Genomic DNA, 12833 nt, shown 5'->3' with positions numbered 1-12833 from the left:
GTTTACAATTTTGGCGATGCCATTAGGCCGCACACAAGTCTCAGTCTTACTTCTACAATTGCAACAGCCTATCAAACCAAGAACCCTAGAGGAATTTGCAGCTCATAATAGATTGCACCAAGCACATGTGACCTAATGTAGTAATGTGTTCAGATTGTTTCCTGAATCGAAACATGTCTATTTATCTTTTGACAGTGGTAAATTTAAGCCAGCAATGCTCAGGTCTTTGCAGAAGATACGGTAATCTTCTGGCTAGCAGAATTTAAAATTCTTCTAATAAGAATCTTCAAATATCCAGACTTTAATGCAATCTGCAAAATGTTTTGAAAGATCGTGAAAATAGGCGGATTATAGGCTAATCAACAAGCAACATGCTAGATGAATAATTCCAAGTCTTTAGGGGTAAAACAATGAATGGTAACTTTATATAAATTGTAATGCACAGAAAAGCATAGGATTATATTTAGCACATTCTTGTCGTTTATTATTATCATCGCTGTAAATATTGCAGTATAGCACCGGGAACTGACCTGTTTATCATGGCTCATGTGTGCATGTGATGATCCAGTGTGTAGGCATGACTATCAGAAGGACTTGTACCAGGTCTAACAACAAATGCCAATACAAAACCTAACAAAATGAGCAAGAACATAAGTCTAGGTAGCGAAGTACCAGAAATATTCATCGAAACTACTAAAAACTATCTTTGGGAGTCAAATAGCATTTCTAAATACATGATTATACTCACAAGATAACACATTGATTTTATCATTCTGCATTTGTGAAAAAGTTGTGAAAGCTGCTAGCCCAAACACACCAAAACAGTATTTTTTTGCCTAACTAACTTATATAGTATGCGCATTTTGCTAACATTTATACCAGGACAAATTAGCTCTCAAACAGTCATGACTCGAGAATAAGCTACCTACACGAAAATTATTGAATCCTTCTTTGAAAGTTCATTCACTTAGTGTAAAAGCACATTTTTTTACTATATGAATGAATGAAAGAAAGCTTAACATAATGTCAGAAATGTGTGAACCAAATTCAGAGAAAGTTGGTGAAATTAGTGCTGAGCCAATCCAAAAATTCCCAACCCCAAACATGAAATTCCTCCTAAACATAAACAGATTTTCAATACCATTACTAAAATTCATCTTTGTTCATGGTAAGTTGAAAACAATTACCAACAAACCTTTTAAACCAAAAAGTGCACTTGCTGCCTCTCAAGTGTTGCAAGAACAAAATTCCGAAGGTGCAACATTCTAATATAGAGTAGAATTTAGTAGTATAGAAGTAGTAATAGAATAACGGTGAGAATCATTTAATTAGACATTATACCTATCCAATGAGATATGCAACACCGGTTAAAAGAGCAGTCGCTACTACTTGCAGCAAAAATTAACACAGGATTCAATAATGCAACAACGGTCTTATATGCCAGACCACAATAGCCAAAATCTAAACCAAAACCACAAAGTCCGTATTGACTCTCAACTTTTAAACTCTACCATTGTTACTTAAGGAGTATATGTATATGTATATGTAATCTGTTTAAATTGACTAATTTGAGTTTCTAGACAATCAATTTAAAAGTACTTGAAACTGATTTTCAATCCTAAAAATCTACAAAACCTATCTGGCTGATGGTTGAGTGAACGGTCGGCTACTGAATATCAAGTAAGTCAGGTCCTGGCATGGCGGTGGAAGCAGTGGAGAGATGAGGTCTGCCGCAAGAAAAGTGAGCAGTGAACACTACATTTTGAGAACCGTATTTTGAAATAGAAATCCTAAATTTTATTGAATATAAAAAAAACCTTTTACAAATCCAACCACAATCACACTCTTACAGACACAGTAAAATACGGCCATAGATTGAAAGAAACAACCAAAATGTTCCATCTCAAATACTTAAAAATCTCTCTTGGATAGGCAAAAAATAAAATAAAATAGAAAACACAGAAATTGCCACCTTAAAGGATAAACCAATTCAATGCCATGTAATTTGATAGGGATTCTATAAATTAACTTAAAATTGAAATTAACTTGATAGTTGAAGAGTTTCTTCAATCAAACATATGACCAAAAATGATACACACTAATGACCAAACACATACAGACAGAGAGAGACATACCAGGTTCTCTAGGAAGTGGCGATCTCTGGAAAACGTTCGCATTTCATATTGCTCAACGCCAAACTTTTTCGCTTGCACACGTCCTTCAGTTTTTATTGAATGAATACCAATCTGAAATAAATTAACAAATTAAAACATGAAAGATAAATGACATATCTTATAAACCATGGGTGAAAACTGACATTGATAACCAGAGGAAAAAACTTGCAGCAATTTATGTAACAAAACAAATTAAAAACAAAATTCATCTGATTAAGAAAAAAGTCAAAAAGAAACTAAAGAAACATTACATCTATCTAAACAAAAAGCGGTTTAATTCAACACTAAATTTATCAACTACAGTTCTCTACTCCCATAACTTAATGACATAATATTAAGAATAAAGATAAACCTGGTTGCTGCAAACATATCATGTCCCCTGCATCAAGCAACATTTATCTTATATTTAACTGAAGAATAAACACAACTTTCATTTTCCTTGGTAAATGAAAAAGAAATTTTAGATACAAAAAAAAGTGTTGAGAAAAAGAGTACTATATTGTAAAGTGTCCAAATAGACATTCTCTCAAACATGTTATTTTTTCTTACCTTACTTTCCCAGGAAGATTCTCTGGCAAAACCTCGGCGTGATTTCCAGCTTTGGCAAGTTTCCTTATCAAAGTCTCAAGAGCAACAATTCACAATTTCCGGCAAAACACTTATATTTGAACTGTGGCATAATTACTTATCATAGATAAAGAATCACAGATGTGCAAAAACAACAAACATGTGTGTATGCAACAGATTAATGATTGATGTAGTCTTTCCCCTGGCTCTCATAGGATATCTCGTGACCTCTGCAAACCAGACTCACGTGCACAACAAAACATCAATTAACACAACCCTTAAAACCAACAAAAATACAGGGGAACAAACTATAAATTGTGCATTAACATGCAGAAGCATAAGAGAAAGTGCACGACAGACACTTTTAACAAACATTCAATATAACAAATCTACACGAATTTGACACATAAGTTTCCAAAGATGAATTCAAAGATTTCATAAGTAGCACGGATTTTACAAAATTTGTTCAAATAAAATGATATGAGAAGGTAATTTTTATCAAACCTTGAACAAACATTGTCAAATAATCACTTCCCCTCCGCAAAGGAATGACAAAATATTGGCTGTCAAGGAGAAATAGAAGTAAGAACATGAAATCTAAAAGAGCACAAATTCATAGTATAAGTATTGATCAAATCAATTACCATTCCTTAGCTCTATGCTCTAGCAAGTGATAAAATTTTGCTTACATAGTCACTCCAATATGACCGCTACCTATGTGTTACTGAAATAAAACCAGCCAAATCATATATCAAAAACCAAAATAACATAGAAAGTAGAAATCATAAATTAACATATAATTGCTACACTAAAACATAGAGAAATAACAATGTGGCAAGTTGGCAACAAGGGAAAAAGCTCTTCTAAAACATGCATGTTGATTGCACAATTAAGGATGGACTTCGAATTTTAAAAAATAAATAAACAGTACACATACCCTCATCTGCCCTCTGATCAAAGGTTGGCTTTCCAATCCAAAGTAGCGACGATTCTCACCACCATCCAGCAAATGGCGTCCCGTCCAAGCGGGCATATCTTTGATCAGTTCAATCACCACATCTGTAAATTCAAAACATAAAGGGAATGGAATTAAAGAAAAACCCTTTTGATCTTGCCTTTCACAAAACCAACCTCTAAATCTGTTGTTTAAAAATTAAGAAACTATAGAGCAAGACAAAAGTTATTGAAAACTTACTCCTTTTCTTTTTCTTAATGGTCCCAGCAACGTGTGTACTCTTCATTTTTAGAAAAGGGAAGATAATAAAGAGAGCCTAGAAAGTGACCATGAATTTACTTGGATCAAAAGACATTGTATGCAAGGTATATTGTAAAAAATAACAGGTTGTTTAAATTTTAAATTAGAAAATAAAGGGTATGTATGTAACGTATGTATGAAATGATAAGAAAAAAGTAGATGTTACTGAATGAATGAATGAAATAGAATGATGCTAGTGTAATAGAATTATACCTGCACAAGACTTGATTATATACCAGTACTAAGAAATGACCAAAATCATTAGATTGACAAAAATGATCCCAATCAAGTCCTATAAGAGTTGTATATTTATCATTGTTCCGAATAAGAACTTTAAAGTCTTTGTAGCATTCATTATCACTGCAACATGACAACTTCTCATAGAAATTATGCTTCAAAAAGCCACCAAATTTAGATGGCAACACCTGAAAATAGAATAATTGAAAAGTATAGTTCATTATCACTGTCACAATGTTCTGGACTAAAGAATTTTAAGAATAAATCATGATTGTTTATTTTAAATTCTTCAATGAATTCTTTTATTTTCTTTGTGATTTAGGCATTGAAGTAATATACAGATTGCAACAGAAACTGTCATAGAGTGATTGTCTGTTACAAGGATGTTCTTCTTTTGCGGCAGAAATTCACGTTCCAGTTTATTCTTCTTTTGTTCCATTTTTAGCAGCAGTAGTGGAAAAGAAACTGGCAGAGGAGGGATACATAACATAGTAGTAAATTGCTTTTGCCATTAATTTCTCTAACACATGTAGCATGTAGCTGTATTGAAATTTGACAACTTTGAACCAGGTCTTTCAAAATATTTCAAGTTACATGTGATTATATTTCACACAAAATAGTATAGTTTAACAACTCGGAGATAGTCCTTAGAAAGCAGGAGATATTTATTGTTGTTAGACACTTTAATGGCAAAATAAAATAGTTTCTCTCAATAATTAATTTTATTCCCACTGTTGAGATGCTTTTCTTAATTTTTTCTCTCTTTATCAACATAAAGAATTCAAAGCTACTCATCAAGTTAGTTTTGTATTTTCCTCTCCTTATTCTTTCAATCTTTGTGTGGAATAGATTATGAAATTCAATTACTTACTCTTGCAGGATTCAATTGCAAGAACTAAAGAGTGAAGCAAAACAGCCATTGTAAAGAATACTTCTCATATGCCATCAATTACTAAATGACGCGGTCTATACAAAGAAGAGGACAACTCACATTCTTAAACACAAATTCTGAAGGTAAAGTAAAAATGAAGATTTTTGTGGGTAGTTATTATTGACATTTTTATTATTCAGATTTTTGTGTTTGTGACATTGCTCGCTGAGGTGCCATTTAGAAAGTAGCTAAGAGCACATGTACATACCAATGAAAATGCATTTTTTTTTGTCTCAATTTGACTTTAGGATAAGTTTGATAGATTTCATGGGAATTGGCTATGTGAGCTTGATGACAGCAAGAGGGAATTTGATACAAACATTAACTTTTGTAATTACTAAAACATTAACCAACTATATTTTTAGATGATTGACATTCCCTTAAAAATAGCAGGCTTCGTATTGTTCCGTATGGCGTATGGCATAAGTTGTTTGATTGTTGAAACATTGGAACTGTTTTGGTTTGTTGTATGTTGAAGGCTTGGATTTCTTCTTTATTGATTGTAAGGGATGTTGATGGTCATTTAGTTAGTTGTACAACATAAGTGGAAAGGAATTTCGAGAACCTTAGATATTTGAGTTCTGTTGTAAAACTTAATGGAATAGAAGTTGAACTAACTCAAGCATTGAGCCAAATGAATTGTCCTTTGATGATATCTGAATATGATTTTTTTTTTTTTTGAACAAACCAAGATAATATCTGTGTATGATGGTTATTTTCAGACAAAAAATGATCACTAAAGACTTTATACAATCTCTTCATGTGAATTTTCAATAGACTATGAAGTATATGTTTCTATTTAAACATGTGAATTTGAGTAGTTAGGTAAGTTGTCAATCTACTAATAATTGTGTTGCTTAACAAATAGACGCCTCTGCAATGTAAAATAAAAATAAAATTCTGAAAAATTATTTTTTAAAATTTATAAAATCTTGAAATAAATTTAAAAATCATAAAATATTTCCGAAAAAAATTTGAAAATTAAAATTTTCGAAAACTTTTTGACATAAAAGCTGTTAAAATTAAAATTTTTTAAAAAAAAGTGTGAAAATTAAATTTTAGAAAAATAGATTTTTTTTTTAATTTGAAAATTATATATTAAATTTTTTTCGAAAATATTGACAATTATATTTTCAAAAGTTCTAAATTTAAAATTTTCGAAAATAAATTATAATTTAAAAAAAAATCTAATCTAATTTCTTGTTCTTTTACGAAAATTTTAATTTAAAAAAAATCAGAAATTTTTGAATATATAATATTAAAAAAAAATAATTTTATTTTGAAAATTATACAAAAAAAATAAATCAGAAAATTATTTTAAAATTTATTTTTGATTTTTTAAACTGTTTTTAAATTTATTTTCATATTTTTTTAATTTTAAAAACAATTTTCAGAATTTTAATTTTTTTAAAAAATTTAATATTATGTGGCACGCCACGTCATCGTCATGTGGTAAAAGTTGTACAGTCAGAAACTGTCACGTGGCCAAAACCATGTCAAATCAGCTGAATAGTGGAGCCAGTGACCCTTTTCAAACAATTTTTGTTTACAGGGATATATTTTAAAGTTTTTTTACGGGGACGAAATTAAAACTGGCCCAAATTACATTATCATATTTAAGCTCAAATATATAAATATAAATTGAATAAAAAGATAAAAAAATCATGAACAACGACCAAACAGAAAAAGGAAAGACAAAAACCAGAAACAACTGCCTATAGGACCAGCAGCTTTTGTTTTGTTCCAATTGATGGATAAGGATAAGGATGGGTGACGGTTGGGTTTTGGATTGAGGAATAAAGACTCAATCTTTTTTGAACTTGGATAAGCAACTGAAAAGACTTGTTAGTTACTGGGTGTTGGACAGGTTATCATTTTATATCATTCTTTTTGAGCCACATGAAACACACCCATCTTTGAAAGGTCTTTTAAGAGTATGACATTTCTTCATTTTCATGGTTTCATATTGGATTTGAATCTCTTCGAATGTTTCAGAGTGTGGTAGATATACAGTTGTTGGGTCAAAGTAAATAGCTGTTGCACTGCACTGTGTGTATATATACACACATAAGAATCTTAATTATCAAGTCCTTAGTGTCTTGACTAAGTCGGCGGTGTCATAGACATTATAGTTGTTGGGTCATTTGTCTTACTTATTTCATTCCATGAACAAGTATACATAAGAGTCTTGACTATCAAGTCATTACTGTTAACTTGATTATCAAGATATTATGAAATATAAAAAATATTTACCTCCATAGTTGCAAACAATTGTAACGATGTTAGTGACTACCCCTAATTAGTGACGTGTAAATACATATTCAACCACAATACATTTTCAACAAAAGTTAACCACACAAAATCAAATTCATAAAATTAAAGAATATTAATACATAATCAATTACAATACATGAAACAATTTTTTTATTTGTTGTTCTAAAAAGATGTTTGCATATAAATTGTGTCTAGAAAGGTTGATGTTAATTACCAATGTTTGATGAAAAGGACAATTTGGATCCTCTCCTTTGGTGGTAGATACTACAATAAAGGTGACCAGAGAAAGAAGATATCGATAAAAAAAAAGGTAGATGACAAATAAAGAGAGAAATATTGAGAAAATGCAAAAATGATAAAAAAATATTTTATCCTTATTCCACTTTGGTTTAGCTATTAACTACCGATTAAACTTATTATAAACATATTTTGAAATAGCTACTTTTAACTATAAATTGGTTCATCTTAATCCCTTTCAACCATAAATCACTTGAGATCAAACTCATAAAAAGTCATGGATTATAAATATTTATTCGTACACATTAGTAAATGGTTCACTTAAGTTTTATACATATGCAAATTTTGTATATGTCAGTGTTATTAGTATTTGCACATCTTTGATGAATAATATAAGTGAAATGTTAACGAGTGCTTTCAGAACACTCTTTAAGAATTTTTAACGAGTGATCCCATTACATAATATTAGATTACCTTCTACCCTCAACTCAAAGTATGGAGAGAGAAGGCAGTGAGAAATAATAATTTGCCTAACAAGATTTGTATAATTGTTTTCCTAACGTGATGACTTACAAGCAATATAAATATACTTTAGTGTAAAAGTTAATGCTCCGAAGATTGCAAACAATATCTAAATTATAATTATCACTTTGTTGACAAGAATCTTAATGAAACATTTAGGTCATTGGCATTTAGATGAGTGTTATAAACACTCTAAAAATCACTCTCTTATTGTATAATACTAATGTAGGTTTTACACTTTAAAAATAAAATATATATAAAGCGGTGAGACTCACATAAATTTTAGTCAATAAAGAAAAGAGTGTTAGAAACGGTGTTAAAAAGATAGTGTTTATATCATTTCTCTAACATGTATATATGTTGATTAAATAGGGTGGATCTCAACTGTAATATGAGTGGGAAAAACGAGATAGGCCGTAGCGATTTTTGGTTGATGTTAATTAGTTCATCAGGTTTCTTTTTTCTAGAACAAATGCTTATCGTCGCAATAATGTATTCATCAATATGCAACACCATTAAAGTTAACATCATCTTCACTTCTCAAATAAATAGAATTCTCCATTATCAAGAATATGTATGAGTATGAAGACAATTATCATATCATCACTTTTATAATGTGAGCTTTTATGCACATTTATAAACTCAAAATGTTTATAATGAAACTGTGTAAAAAAATGAGAAATTGAGAGGATCCAATTCTATAACGTTTTTCTAAGTTATAGTTTTAGAGAGAGAGAAAAAAACTCTAAAAGTGTTATGTGAGTGTCTTAGAAATCGTGGTTGAGCCTAACACAATTCCATAAAACCGGCTTGTGAGGTGATGATTGCCCCCACTTATAAACACATTGTTAGGTCATCTCCTATCTGATGTGAGACTCTTAACACACCCCCTCACGACCAGCACTATTGGGCTTGGTTCTTGTACATAAATGATGGGTGACCTGATAGCGGAAACCTGATAGTAGGTGATCCAATGGATCTTGGAGAGGCTCTGATACCATCTTAGAAATCGTGGTTGTGTCTAACACAACTCCACAAAACCGTCTTGTGAGGTGAAGATTGCCCCCACTTATAAACATATTGTGAAGCCATCTCCTATCCGATGTGAGACTCTTCACCAGTAACCCATTTTTACCCTTGTTGTTTGTCAGAAACTTGAACAAAAGATGTGTATTATGTTGCTAAACAAGACCTACTTGTTGTGAGTGACTCATTTCTCACTATCTCAGCAAGTACATACACTTCTTGTTGTTATGTTGCTAAGATAAATACAAAGGTGCAAATGAGGCTTCTATTTATAAGAATGAAAATCCATTGCCTCAACAACTTTAAGGCACAATAGAAATAGAAAATAAACACGATTGCCAACAACTTTGTTTAACCACATGCACCAAAAATCTTCATCATTTACTACACAAAAAGTCAACAAAATTGGCTCTACACATTTCTTGTGTTCACACTACTATCTTACCTAAGGTTTTTGTAATTTGTCTAAAAAATAAGATATTATAATGACCTCTTTGGTTTGGCGGTGGAAAAGCCAAACTATCGTCTTAAAGAGCAACTTTCGTGAAAATGAAGAAGCTTAGTTTCCTAGCTTTCACGGTAACGTGGTTTCTTGCCGCAGTTTTGAAAAATACAATGCTATTCCAAACACACGCTAAGAGAAAATCTTGATGTGGCAAATTAAATAGAGTAAAACAATTTATTCTTTTAAATTTTCAACATGAATAAAAATGCTCAAATCACACAAATCTATATGAGAGAAAGAACACTAAGATGCATTTTTTCAGGGGAAAAGGTACAAGCTTAGGAAACTAGTGAAGATGATTTCCCCAATCTCCAATTATGGTGAATGAATTTGATTTGGCCACATAAGAGCAATTAATGTAGAAATTTATATGAGTAATCATTGTTGAAACACAAAGTAAAGGGAAAACTAGTACTACATCAAATTCTTATTGGATCACCAAATTATTAATTGTAAATGAAAAAGTTGCAAATGAAGAATATAAATTCATATTATAGATGATTCATATGTTTGGCTTGCAAACACATCTAACCGTCCATAATGTTCTAACCCCTCTTTAGGTTCATCCATATAACTAGATTGACTATAATGCCATGTACCTGCAACAACCATTAAGGTAATGACTACTATATACCATAATCAAAATATGAAGATGTAGAAGATCCAATGTAACTAGAATTCCATTAACATGGTAAAAATTATACTTAATTATAAAAGATAAAATCTCAAAAAAAAAAAAGCTTAGTATGATACATCATGCGAAGACATTTTACTTTTCAAACTATGTTAAATTTAGAGATTAAAAAAGAGAAAATTATGTGACTATAATTGCACTCTTAAAATAATTATGCATGAAATATATGTGTCACTTGGATATAGGTTTCATAATATGATATATACCTGATGAAGCATATGCCTAGAGTTGACAAGGATGATTTCAATAATAGAGACTTCCTGTGAATCAAAAGATAACAAGATAGTAAAAGAATGAGAATATTATCACATATAGGCAAACATTTTTATACCACAAAAATCTAATTAGACAAGTATTTGTCATAACTCATAACATACCCTGCCACCAGTCCCCTCTTGTAGCCATATGAGAATCATCTTCTCCTCCAGGATTCTTGTGCTATAAGTTAAATATAATATTAAGCATATACTTGATGTAAACAATAATTATAATCCATGTAAGTATAATACTCCTTTTGGTCTCAAATATAAACAAAAAAAAAAGGTTTAACTGCAATTTTGGTCCTCCTATTTTTATCATTTTGCAAAATTGTTCCCCTATTTTAAAATTTGACAACTTTGGTCCCTCTATCAAATATTTTGTCTATATGATATGTTTTTAAATGAAGTTTTTAAAGAAATTTTGTTGCAACAATTTCATCGATGTTGATCTTTTTCCATCTTCAGATCATATTCCACGACATTGAAAATTTATCACATCACCTTTTTATAGTTCAAAAATATGATGGAGGGACCAAAACTATCGAATTTTAAAATAGGGGGACCAATTCTGCAAAGTGGTGAAAATAGGGGACCAAAATTGCAATTAAGAAAAAAAAAATCAAACAAAGTAGATGAGGTATTTGGTTCAATATTTTTTTAACCATATTCATCAACTTTATTTAATTTTTTTTCTTCTTATATTTGAGACCAAAGTAGTATATAAAAAAATAATGATTTAATGATTACAATTAATTGAGAATGTAATATTTTTTTACACTGACTTTGGAGTTGAATGCAGCATTTTGAGTACTTTGAGGAATAGGATATATGTCTTGGCCACCATAATAGATTGATGAACTAAGGTGACATGGGTGAGCTCTTTGACCCTTATAGAGCCAACTCATATCAGTCTTTTTTGTTTTGTGAGCTTCACCACCATTGTCTTTAAAGATGCTTTCTGTATTTACAGGAGAAAAAGGAAATTTAAAAGAAATATTATATCTAATATTAAGGAATTAATTTTTAAGCAAATTAAAGAATTTTTTCTTTAGGTCACAGATACAGTACTGTACATTGCACCTAGAAATTTAGGAAAAACAATACACTGTACATTTTTCTGAAAGCTAGATACATTGTGCATATTGTTCCATATATGGAAAAGCTTAACCAATTATATTTAATGGGTCAAAAGTCAAAACAAAAAAATAAACAACTTTTTTACAAACATAAAAGTTATTAATTATTATTTGGAAAAATTGACCAAAATAAAATATGCTATTAGATAATTTTGACCATATTATATTTTAATATATTGCCAAAAAAACACATATAGCATAATTTAACAAAAAAAAAAAAAAAAACAGAGGCTAAAACAGAACATAGTACCTTGAGTAACAGTTTTGGTGTTCAATGTATCATTTGTTGTTTTGCTACTCACTTCAGATCGCACAGATTGTCTCCCTAAAATCTGAATCAACACAAAAAAATGTAGAAAATGAACTCAGCTATATCCATGTTCAATGAATTTGTTACATGATACAAAATGGATTCAAACAAGAACTTCAACATTTAGATAAATTCAATAACCAGAAGCATGAAATAAGTTTGAAATATAAAGCATTAACAAAGCCACTTACACGAGACTAACACGTTGAAACTCATAATAATTTGAGAAAATGAATTAACTAAATATCGTGTCAGACACCAACACATGTTAAAGAGCAAACTCACTTTTGGACATGAATGTTGGTGCTAATATTAGTATTAGTGTATTAACTTTGAAGATGAAATATATTGATCAACAAAACATAAAGAGATCTTATAAAAACAAAATCATGAAATGGAGTTGAATAAAATTAAACAAAAGCATAAAAAAATGAAGATATGATATGCAAGAAAAAGCATTATTACCTTAGGTGATTGAGTAGAAAAAATGGAACCATAAATTCCAGGAGAAGAAGAAGACGATGAGTGACATTGTTTAGACCCAAAGAGCTCAGAACAAGGTGAAGAAGAAATACCCTTTTGCTTATTTTTTCCTTCCATTCTTTCTCCTTTGAAAATATTTCAACAAAACTGAGAAGTTTTTTTTAAAATATTTATAGACAATAAAACAACCCCAAAAAGTGCATTAACCACCGTCTAAAAAGA

At 30.4% G+C, this 12833-nt stretch overlaps 1 protein-coding gene and 1 long non-coding RNA gene across 4 annotated transcripts; both read right to left on the bottom strand.

The window, feature by feature from the left end:
• LOC25491530 (uncharacterized) lies at positions 1-4419 on the bottom strand. 3 transcript variants are annotated; one of them, XR_005645690.1, is made up of 8 exons: positions 4210-4419; positions 3937-4012; positions 3679-3800; positions 3386-3465; positions 3246-3304; positions 2136-2971; positions 531-630; positions 1-311 (listed from the first exon to the last, which is right to left on the bottom strand). It is a non-coding gene; the product is annotated as an uncharacterized lncRNA (long non-coding RNA). The 3 variants fall into 3 exon arrangements; XR_003011379.2 differs by having other exon boundaries at positions 2136-3304; XR_005645689.1 differs by having other exon boundaries at positions 2136-3465.
• Positions 4420-9957: 5538 nt separating this feature from the next.
• Positions 9958-12833, bottom strand: LOC25491528 (uncharacterized). The gene is made up of 6 exons (XM_013599471.3): positions 12594-12833; positions 12069-12150; positions 11465-11640; positions 10800-10860; positions 10629-10682; positions 9958-10327 (listed from the first exon to the last, which is right to left on the bottom strand). Exons 1-5 carry the CDS (start codon positions 12726-12728, stop codon positions 10666-10668), a joined length of 471 nt encoding a protein of 156 aa, XP_013454925.1. The 5' UTR covers positions 12729-12833; the 3' UTR covers positions 9958-10327; positions 10629-10665.

This window comes from Medicago truncatula, chromosome 4, assembly GCF_003473485.1.
Source record: "Medicago truncatula cultivar Jemalong A17 chromosome 4, MtrunA17r5.0-ANR, whole genome shotgun sequence".
Taxonomy (NCBI): domain Eukaryota; kingdom Viridiplantae; phylum Streptophyta; class Magnoliopsida; order Fabales; family Fabaceae; genus Medicago; species Medicago truncatula.
This window is presented reverse-complemented; position numbering and strand designations above follow the sequence as displayed.